Genomic DNA, 11,509 nt, shown 5'->3' on the forward strand with positions numbered 1-11,509 from the left:
GTTGATCACTCTGTGTTTTATCGGCATTCTACTTCTAATCTCTGTATTTATCTGGTGGTTTATGTTGACAATATTGTTATTAACGGCGGTGGTCAGGATGTTATTATTAGGTTGAATAACCATCTCTTTCACCACTTTTAGACTAAGGATCTGGGCAGATTAAAGTATTTTCTAGGTATTGAGGTCGCTCAATCTAGCTCAGGTATTGTGATCTCACAAAGGAAGTATGTGTTGGACATTCTTGAGGAGACATGGTTGTAGACCTGTTAATACTCCTACGGATCCGAATTCTAAACTTCTGTCAGGACAGAAAGAGTCTCTTAGTGATCCTGCAAGATATAGGCGACTGATTGGTAAATTAAATTACCCCATACTGACTAGACTTGAAATTTCCTTTCCTGTGACTATTGTGAGTCAGTTTATGGATTCTCCTTGTGATACTCATAGGAATGCAGTTGTCCACATTCTTTGGTATATAAAATCAGCTCTAGACAAAGGATCATTGTTTGAGGATCGAAGCCATGAGCAGATAGTTAGGTACTTAGATGTTGCTTGGGCAAGATCACCTTCTGATAGATGTTATGCGTCTAGATATTGTGTTTTATTAGGAGGTAATTCGGTATCTTTGGAAGAGCAAGAAATAGAATGTGGTTGCTCGGTCTAGTGCAGAAGCAGAATATCGAGTAATGGCTATGGCGACATGTGTGCTAGTTTGGATCAAATAGTTGCTCAAGGAGTTGAAATTTAGTGAGATCAGCAGATGGAACTTGTATGAGATAATCAAGCTGCCCTTCATATTGCATCAAATCCGGTGTTCCATAAGAGAATAAACAGGTTGACTATCACTTCGTCAGAGGAAAGATATTCTCAAGAGATATTATTACAAAGTTTGTGAAGTCGAATGATCAGCTTGCAGATATTTTCACCAAGTCCCTTACTAGTCCTCTTATTATTCACATATGTAACAAGCTCGGTACATATGATTTGTATGCATCGGCTTGAGGGAGAGTGGCAAAAAGTTATGTAAATAATATGAATTAGTCCTAGTCCCACATAGAATAGGAGTAGGATATGTATTGTATAAATAGGGCTCATTTTATTATACTTAAACAGAATATTTAAAATATATTTTTCTCCCGTGCTTTCTCACAAATACTAGATTTATGTTTTTCTTCTTCCCAAAACGTGATAGAGCTCATATTATTTAGAGAAATACTTAAATTCATAAAAAAATAAGCAATATGTAAAAAAGAACAATTTAATGACATTATTGAAAATAAAATAAAAAGTAAAAGTAAAGTCTCTTGTACTATCCTTTAGAGTTGATATTTTTTATAAAGGGTAGATCAAGTCGCTTTTTAAATTCAAAATAGACTTGAACTATTCCAAATATATGATTATATTTTAACATATACTTTGCAAGATTGAGATCATTAGATGATGAGAACTTATAAAAATATTATCTTAACCATGGATATTAATATTGCCAAAACTTTAGTGAGTAGTGTTCAGACACCTTCAGCGGTGGGAGCTAGCAAGATACAGAGTACATAGTAAAGATACGTATAGGGTCTATACACCATCTTTGCAAAAATAAAACAAATCAATCAAATAAAAACATATAAATTTTATTTATGAAATTTAAGGTCTACTCTTAAGATTTGGCTTAAGGTCATCAATATCATTGAGTCACCCCTGGTTGTGATAGTATTATATTTCAGCACATATACAATATTTTAGGGGTTCTTATCGGGCAATTTAGGCAGATATTTACGCTAACGGCTTCGCTTATCGGTTAACTGGTTGAAATATAGTAATCTGCTAGCCAACCAATAAGACATCGGGCGAACTTGTGTTGGATTAGCGATTATCGAGCGGTTTATCGGATTAGCGATTAAGGAAATATTTGGATTAAAGCATCACATCTGCTTTGTCTTTGCAATGATTCTCGATGAAGTAAATGAAGCCTTATGTGTTGAAAACTGAACTATCCGAGTAAGACTAGAAAATAGAAATTGAACCCCAATAAAGGCACTCTTCAAAGCTTAACTAGCTGAGTAAGGTAAAAATTTCTTGATTTTGCTTTGCAGATCAAATTCATTCAAAGCCGGAGTGGGTGTAGTATTTAGGCAACGAGATTATCAATCACCTTTAGCTTAAATCATATACTTGTATATATGGAAGTAGCAGACTAGCAGTACTACTCTGCCCAAACTAACTTAAATTCAATTCTACATCAAGGTCTGCATCTGTTACCAGATCATGACAGGTTCCATACACCTTAGACTGACCAATAAATATTATTTTATATACATATTGGGATAAAAGTATAAATATAAAAATTCTTAATTGGTTAACAGTTTATCCGATAAGGAAATTGAACAATCCACCCCAAATCGTTAAGCCGTTAATTATAGAATTTCAATTCATTCACTAACCATTACCCCAATAATTCAATACCAATAAGCCAACAAATTATTTTTACAGTTCGGTTAACGGTTATGATTCAATTTTGAACACTCCCACAATATTTACTCAAAGATTTTAACATACATTCTTGACACTACTGAGTCTTGACCATGAGGGCGGAGAAATTGCTTTCAACAAAAGACCTCCAAAATTTAACTATTCTCGCTTTCGTAGAAAAGCCTACTTATTGCTTAGGGAAAAGAAAAACAGAAAAAGGGAGAAAAGACCGACATAGTGTCATTTCCCTTTTCGACAAAAATATAAAAGTCAATAGATATGTAAAAAAAACCTTTCCTTTTTAGGAAATAGCTCAACAATTATTCTTTCAAAAACTGACCATTCCATTGGCTTAAACAGTCAACTTTCGTAATAGCCAAATCTTTAGTGCCACCACAGCAAATCAAATCCTTGCCAAACCATACACTTGGCTGCCCTCTATTAAGCAACAAATTTAACCAAACTTTGGTTTAGTTATTAACCGAAGAGTTGACACAACTAAACTCTGCGATTAGAATAAAAAGAAAAAACTAAACCTTGGGATTAGGGTTTGGATGGTATTGCTATATGGGTCCATGTTTCTTTTGTTCCAACACACACCATGAAATGAAACTGGTACACTTCAGCCTGACCTGATTGGCTTCAAAGTAGATAATAAGCGAATAAATGTTGAATAGTAGTACTATATATTATAATTTAGAGAGTACTTATCTGAAATATGAACGAAGAATAAGTTAGGCAACGGACAGCTTAATGGAATTCTTTTTATTTGCTTTAAGACTTCTCCAAATCTTTGAAAGTACTTATCGGAAATATGCACGAAGATGATAATTGACTATTATATCCGTTGCCTAACTATATATAATTAATATGATGATCGTCTGCATCTTCTTTGTGTCAGCTCATTGGGATCATGTTGAGGTCCAAAGTTTATTACGAATCAATTTATATATATATTAGATGCTAATTCTTAAGGACGTGGCTTTCTAGGAATCGCTAGTGTATTAATTACATTTTTCTTTTATCTATGGATGCAGAATTGCCAGCTTCTCGTGCTAGAAAGTTTTTATAGAGTTTGACCTAAATGCTAACATCGTTTAGGATTATTCAAATCTTGTGTTTCTAAATATTTCTAGCTTATTCTTTAGTTTAATCAATTTTTTTCTTTCTTTTAAGCTATTCCTCTTCAAATATCGGCATGTAAGCTATACAGATGTGGATTTCAAGGTACTAATTTAGGTCTGTCCGTGTGGTACTAATTTATTACAAAGCCCTGGAGAATAATGTTTGAGCTATAACATGTTAGAAATTACCGTCTCTTCTAGAGACTTCTAGTATGACCCACATATAAGGTTATAAATTATTTACCTTGTCTTCCAAAGGAAATAATATATCAGATAATATTTTGTAGTTATGCATATATGGTAGTTTCTTTGATGGAAAGAAATTATCATATATTAGTAGTCCCTAGGGTAATTATAATTTATGGAGAAGTTCCTAGGGCTAAAGTATTTGCCTAAGAGTCCCTAGCCTACCTATAAATACTCATGTGACTCCATCAGTCTGGCATCCAACGATAGGCACAGGCTAGAAGACTCCTAGGTTTTCTATCAAAGTTTTACAAGGTGATTCTACAACACTTGAACAACTATGGCTGAAGGTACGTTCTATATTTAATTCCACTGCGTTGGCTCTGTGTTTGTATTCGAATTTTAACATGTGGTATCAGAGCCTTCCTTTAGTCATGTTGGTCAGTACTATATTCTGCTTGAAAATAATGTGAAAGGTGTTTTCTGATTTTGGTTGCTTACCGTTGTTGTTTGTTTTATTTAATTTGAATGAATCTTTATGGCTAAAGGAGTACCGCTGTTGTATTGAAGCGATACGCATATTTCCTTGTTTGGAAATATCGTCTTTTGTTTTGTTACTTGAGCCATAAAAGTCAACTTTGTCTTCAAAGACATGAAATTTAGTTGCTTTCACTAACGGATTGCTTAGGCAGACGAATTTAATTACTCTAAATTGCATTGGTACTCTTTATTTTGATAGATCATAATTCCTATGTAACGCCAATTCATAACATGTAAAAACACCTATTTTTATGAATACTTACCATGATATGAGGTTTTAAAGTTTATATCATAACTAATTGAAGATCTGTCTTGGTATAACAGAATAGTTAAACTATAATTGTTTAACTTGATATCTCCCATCACAGTGCTTGCTATTAGTAAGATTTATAATGCAACGAGCCGTTACTTATATTTATATTAAGCTATGGCAGTCTGTGTGAAGTTTGGCTCTTGATTTAAGATTTCGCTTTTGATTTTGACAAGAACTTTGGTATAGCATATTTACTTGTGTTAAAGAAGGGTGATTCAATAAAGTTTCTTTTTTAATCAGTTGTGATTTCAACTCGTGGGTTTCAACTTTAGTTGAAACGCTATGCTTATCGTCTTATACCTATCTTGAAATTAATTAACATTCATTGAGATGTCATTTTGAGTGTTCTTTTATGTCATGTATTTAGGAGTGGCCACGACATCTTGAGTACTTCATATAAAAGAAATTAAGTTGTTCAATCACATAAAGTTTAGTGATGTAATGACATCTATTTAGTCCGATTATCTTATTAAAATGGTAACCTGGCCCTACAGGGAGGTAACCATTTTGGTGAGATTAATTGGAATGAGATAGTAAACCTTTAAGTTAAAATTATCTTATGCCCACAGGTACGGATAAATTTTTATGTATTTTAGTTTACTAGTCTAATAAAGTTAGTAAATTCTATGCATGGGTTGCAACCTCTACCCACAGGAAGGTCTAGAATTTACTATGAATCGGTATTTTACGCAATTCACCTTTGATGGATTGTACTTCATAGCTTATGTATGTTTGTCCTTGTTTTGCAGTCTTTACCGCTTTTCCTACCGCTATTTTTAATGAGAATGCTCAAATCCAATGCTTTCTGGTGACAATTATGCTGAATGGAAGGAGAAAGTCTTTCTCACTTTAGGGTGATCGGATCTGGACCTGGCACTCCATGAGGATGAACCACATATCCCCACAGAATCAAGTACGCTAGCTGCTAAGGCTAATTATGAGCGGTGGGAGCGATCTAATCGCTTAAGTTTAATGCTCATAAAAGCTCACATAAGCCAAAGCATTAGGGGTCCTATCCCTAATAGCGATAAGGTCAAAGCTTACATGAAGGCAATTGATGAACAATTCGTAAGCTCTGACAAGGCATTGGCCAGCACCCTTATGAAGAGGCTCTCAAATATAACTTTCGACAGAAGTCGTACAGTGCGTGAGCACATTATGGAGATGAGAGACATTGCTGTTAAACTCAAGTCCCTTGAGGTGGATATGTCTGAATCATTTGTTGTGCATTTCATTCTCAACTCCCTTCCTGTGGAATATGGTCCGTTCAAGATTTCTTACAACACACATAAGGATAAATGGTCAATCAATGAACTTTTGACCATGTGTGTTCAAGAAGAAGAGAGGTTGAAGCATGAGATACCTGAAAGTGTTAATATGGTAACTCATGGTAAGAGAAATGCAAAGAAGGGCAAAAGTGTTCCCATGAAGAAGAAAAACATCTTTGACAAACATGCTTGTCGTTTTTGTAAGAAGAAGGGACACTGAAAGAAGGATTGCCTGAAATACAAGAAATGGCTTGAGAAGAAAGGTAATTTTACCTTTGTATGTTATGAATCTAATTTTACTGAAGTTTCTGATAATACATGGTGGATTGATTCTGGTGCTACAATTCACATTGCCAAAATCATGCAGGGCTTTCTAACTTAGAGGAAACCGATAGGAAGTGAACAATACGTCTATTCTGGCAATAGGACGCGTTCACGTGTGGAAGGCGTGGGGATTTATAGGCTCATTTTAAAGGATGATTTTCACTTAGATTTAGAAAATACTTTTTATGTTCCAGAATATTCTAGAAATTTAATTTCTCTTTCACGACTATCGATTAGTGGATATGATTTGAATTTTCATTATCCTTCCGTGAAACTTTTGAAAGATAATAAAGTTATTGGTTTTGAAAATTTGAATGGAAATTTATATAAACTTGAGCTAGACCCCACATTTGAATGCAATGTTTTAACTTTGCATGATAAAGAAATTGGCACTAAGCGTTGTATTATCAATGAGAACTCATCTAGTCTTTGGCATAAGAGATTGGGACACATCTCTATTGATAGAGTCAAAAGGTTGGTTAATGATGGAGTTCTAAAAGCTCTTGATTTTTCTGACTTTGGGACTTGTGTGGATTGCATAAAGGGTAAGCAGACCAACAAATCAACTAAAGGTTCCAAAAGGAGTTCTCAATTACTTGAGATCATACATACATACATATGTGGACCTTTTCCTACCCCTTTCTTGAATGGTGAGAGATATTTATCTCGTTCATTGATGACTATTCAAGATATATGTATCTCTATTTTCTGTTTAACAAATTAGAATCACTTGATGCTTTTAAAGTTTACAAAACATAAGTAGAGAAACAAACTGGTGCTCAGATCAAAATTGTTAGATCTGATAGGGGGCGAATATTATAGTAGGTACACAAATAAGGAACAAGTTAAGGGTCCATTTGCTGAGTTCCTTGAAAGTGAAGGTATAATTACTCAATATACCATTCCAGGAACACCACAACAACATGGTATGGCAGAAAGAATGAACCGGACATTAATGGACATGGTAAGAAGCATGATTAACAGATCAAGTTTACCTTTATCCTTATGGAGTGAAGCCTTAAAAACCGCTGTGTATATTTTAAATAGGGTTTCATCCAAGGCTGCCCCCAAGACACCTTTTGAGTTATGGAAAGGATGGAAACCTAGATTAAATCATTTACATGCTTGGGGATGTCCAATTGAAGTAAGGGTTTATAACCCACAACTAAAGAAGTTAGATGAAAGAACAATAAGCGGTTATTTTATAGGCTATGCAGTTAACTCTAAGGGATTTAAGTTTTATTGTCCTTCTCATTCTCCTAAAATTGTCGAAGCTAGAAACGCTAAATTTCTTAAAGAGCATGAAGAGAGTGGGAGTCGTTTGAATCAAAGAGTGGAATTGGAAGAAATAAGGGAACCACTTGTGGTACCTTTATATATTGGGAACTTGAATGTTGATCAGAAAAATTCTCATGAATTATCTGAACAACAACAAGTTCAAGAGCCACCACCATTGAGGAGCCACATGAAGATCAACCGCTTTACCTGAACCCACTGAAGAAGTGTCTGAACCAGTGGGAGTGAGAAAATCCTCAAGAATTTGAAAATCAGCAATTTCTAGCGACGATGTTGTATATCTTCAAGAGTCTGATTATGATATTGGACTAAAAGATGATCCATGCTCGTTTTCACAAGCCATGAGTGGAGAAAACTCCACACTTTGGTATGATGCCATGAAAGAAGAGTTCGAGTCTATGGCTAAAAACAAAGTCTGGGATCTCGTTGAATTACCAAAGGGATCCTCTACCATAGGTTCCAAGTGGGTCTTTAAAACTAAAAGAGACTCATCGGGTAATATCGAACGATATAAAGCCAGACTTGTAGCCAAGGGTTTTACTCAAAGGGAAGGCATTGATTACCATGAAACCTATTGATTACCATGAAACCTTCTCTACAGTATCAAAGAAGGATTCATTGAGAATAATCATGGCAATAGTAGCTCATTTTGATTTAGAGTTACATCAAATGGATGTGAAAATAACTTTTCTGAATGGAGATCTTGAAGAGGAGGTGTACATGCATCATCCTGGAGGATTTTGTGATAAGGACAAAAGTCACCTTGTTTGCAAGTTGAATAAATCCATTTATGGGCTAAAGCAGGTTTCCCGCCAATGGTATATTAAATTTCATAGTGTTGTTTCTTCATTTGGATTTACGGAGAAAATTATTGATCAGTGTATATACCTTAAGATAAGTGGGAGAAAATATATTTTTCTAGTCCTATATGTGGATGATATTTTGCTTGAAAATAGTGACTTGAGATTGTTGCACGAGACTAAACAGTTTCTTATCTAGAATTTTGAGATGAAGGATATGGGTGAAGCCTCTTATGTCATTGGCACAGAGATTTACAGAGACAGATCCCAAAGATTACTTGGACTGTCTCAAAAGGCCTCCATTGAAAGAATTCTGGAAAGATTCGGGATGAAGAACTGTTCACCTATAGCAGCGCCTGTAATTAAAGGTGACAAATTCTCATTGAATCAATGTCCACAAAATGCATTGGAAAAGGAGCAAATGAAAGACATTCCCTATGCTTCGCTTGTTGGGAGCCTTATGTATGCACAGGTCTGTACTAGACCTGATATTGCTTTTGCGGTAGGAATGCTTGGCAGATATCAGAGTAACCCTGGTCTTGACCATTGGAAAGCTGGTAAAAGGGTCTTGAGATATTTGTAAGGAACCAAGGATTTTAAGCTCACATACAAATGCTTTGACTCATTGGAGGTGATTGGATATTCAGACTCTGATCTGGGTGGATGCAAAGACACTGGTAAATCTACTTCAGGATACATTTTCCTTCTTGCTGGAGGTGATGTATCTTGGAGAAGTGTCAAACAGACCGTTGTTGCAACATCCACAATGGAAGATGAATTTATAGCATGCTATGAAGCTACATCATAGGCGTAATGGTTGAAAAGCTTTATTTCTGGCCTTAGGATTGTCAATTGCATTTCAAGGCCATTGAAAATTTTTTGTGACAATTCAGCTGCAGTTTTCTTTTCTAAGAGTAATAAAAGTGGCAGCCGAAGCAAGTACATCGACATAAAGTACTTGATGGTTAGAGACTATGAGAAGAAGCAAGATGTGAATTTTGAGTATGTTAGTACTACTTTGATGATTGTTAATCCTATGACTAAAAGTCTGCAGGCTAATATTTTCAAGGATCATGTAACCCATATGGGGCTTAATAGCTCAATTTAGTCTTGCTTTGCTCTCTAACAAATTGTCTAGACATTATATTTATTTTGATATACATGACAGTGCACACTTTTGGTTTTCATGTATTATTTGTGATAATTGGATCAATAAAGTTGGACTCTGAATGACTTATATTAAGTTCATTCATAAAGTTGTTAGACATTTTATTAGAATATATTGTGCATTGTAATACATGGAAGGAAGTATTTTTTTAAAAGCATGACCGCCATGATTCGTGTAATAATATATTCTAGTTAAAGTGATTGTCGCATAACTTTTAGTTGAGTGATAAAGTTTATGGCCATATTATATGTTTATCTCTCATAAAGGATTATTTGATTTTAATATGTGGGCCAAGTGGGAGAATGTTAGAAATTACCGTCGACTTCTAGTGTAACCCACATATAAGGTAATAAATTATTTACCTTGTCTTCCAAAAGAAATAATATATCAGATAATATTTTGTAGTTATGCATATATGGTAGTTTCTTTGATGGAAAGAAATTACCATATATTAGTAGTCCCTAGGGTAATTATAATTTATGGAGAAGTCCCTAGGGCTAAGGTATTTGCCTAAGAGTCCCTAGTCTACCTATAAATACGTCTGTGACTCCATCAGTTTGGCATCCAACGATAGACACATGCTAGAAGACTCATAGGTTTTCTGTCAAAGTTTTACAAGGTGATTCTACAACACTTGAACAACTATGGCTGAAGGTACGTTCTATATTTAGTTCCGCTGCGTTGGCTCTGTGTTTGTATTCGAAATTTAATATAACAAACTGAAAAAAAAGAACTCTCATGACTTTAAAAATACAATAGATTGTCAAACCATATATAGAATTTAAAGTGTGAATCCACGATTAATCCTCCCAACAGCTTAGTGATAGTCAGAGGTGTTTTTTTTTAAATCAATTACGCTGTATGGTGGCATGGCCCTATCATTCAACCAACAAAGAGTACAAAAATATGAAGGGGACCTATATTGTTACCTCGCACAATACCCCTATTTACTAACTATTTACTGCCCTTATGCATTACATACAAAAACAAAAGTGCACTGTGCAGTTTGGCATATATACCATTGCATATACAATAATCTACCAATCAACAAAAACTCTTCACAAAAAAGTATTCTTCCTATGTTTATGCCTTAGTGATACCATCTGGATGTAATCCAATCTGTAAGGTCCAACCGCAGAAATAGGAAGATCATGATGGGAAAAAATAAGAAGTTCTTCATTGTCAATGCTCCATTTTGCTAATGCATCTGCAACTTGATTAGCTTTTCTATAACAATGGCGAATAGTACAATTGAGTTGACCGGGAATGTCTTGAATCCGTCTGATAATGCCCTGCATTTGCAAAGGAGGTTTTGATTTACCATTGATCAAATCAACCACAAGCTGGGAATCACACTCTAGTATAATGTTGTTGCAACCATTGCGACTACACCATTCCACCCCCGCTAAGGCTGCACTAGCTTCAGCCATGTTGCTACTTGTTCTGCCAATTGAAGAAGCAAACGCCATAGTTAGCTTACCCATATGATCTCTCCATATGCCAGTAATATCCGAATTTCCTTCTGCATCTTTGCTTCCATCGATATTAATCTTAAGCCAATATTCATAAGGTTTATGCCATTTAACAACTACGTAATCAATTGGGAATGAGTAATAACACCTGTTGACAGATATTTACCCAACTCCTCGCCCATTGCCTATTACGCTTAGCCTTTGATATCACCTATTTCAAGTGGAACAAAATCTGGTAATGTATTCTCTTCCAGTAACCTCTAGCATCGCCATATCTTACTGAACACCTGGCCTTTCATATCTCCCAAAAAATTAACAAAAGTGTATCATAGCTCTGATAGTCAGAGGTGTTTGTGCTTTCTTTAATTTTCTTTTTGTGCAATTCATTTATTACCGTTAATAACTAGAATAACATCTGACATTTGTTTCCCAGAATAGTAGGAGCATATCTTATTTTTTGAAGAAACAAAAGACCACAAGACAATGGTTGTCATTCTCGTTGAATATTAGGGTTGGTTCCATGTGTTGGCACTAAAGGTGTACATAGGTCGG

At 35.1% G+C, this 11,509-nt stretch overlaps 1 protein-coding gene across 1 annotated transcript; it reads left to right on the forward strand.

The window, feature by feature from the left end:
- Nucleotides 1-226: 226 nt before the first annotated feature.
- LOC138879668 (uncharacterized mitochondrial protein AtMg00240-like) lies at nucleotides 227-5,482 on the forward strand. The gene is made up of 2 exons (XM_070159287.1): nucleotides 227-611; nucleotides 5,379-5,482. The coding sequence occupies exons 1-2, from the start codon at nucleotides 227-229 to the stop codon at nucleotides 5,480-5,482; spliced, it is 489 nt and encodes a 162-aa protein (XP_070015388.1).
- The last annotated feature ends 6,027 nt before the right edge of the window (nucleotides 5,483-11,509 follow it).

The sequence above is a fragment of the Nicotiana sylvestris genome, chromosome 10 (assembly GCF_000393655.2).
Source record: "Nicotiana sylvestris chromosome 10, ASM39365v2, whole genome shotgun sequence".
In the NCBI taxonomy this organism is placed as follows: domain Eukaryota; kingdom Viridiplantae; phylum Streptophyta; class Magnoliopsida; order Solanales; family Solanaceae; genus Nicotiana; species Nicotiana sylvestris.

Bases quoted from the DNA above. Each gene is read 5' to 3' on its own strand.
- LOC138879668 (XM_070159287.1), top strand. From the start codon at position 227: ATGTGTTGGACATTCTTGAGGAGACATGGTTGTAGACCTGTTAATACT. The intron at 612-5,378 runs GTAATTCGGTAT...CTTGTTTTGCAG, and splicing joins ATATTGTGTTTTATTAGGAG to TCTTTACCGCTTTTCCTACC.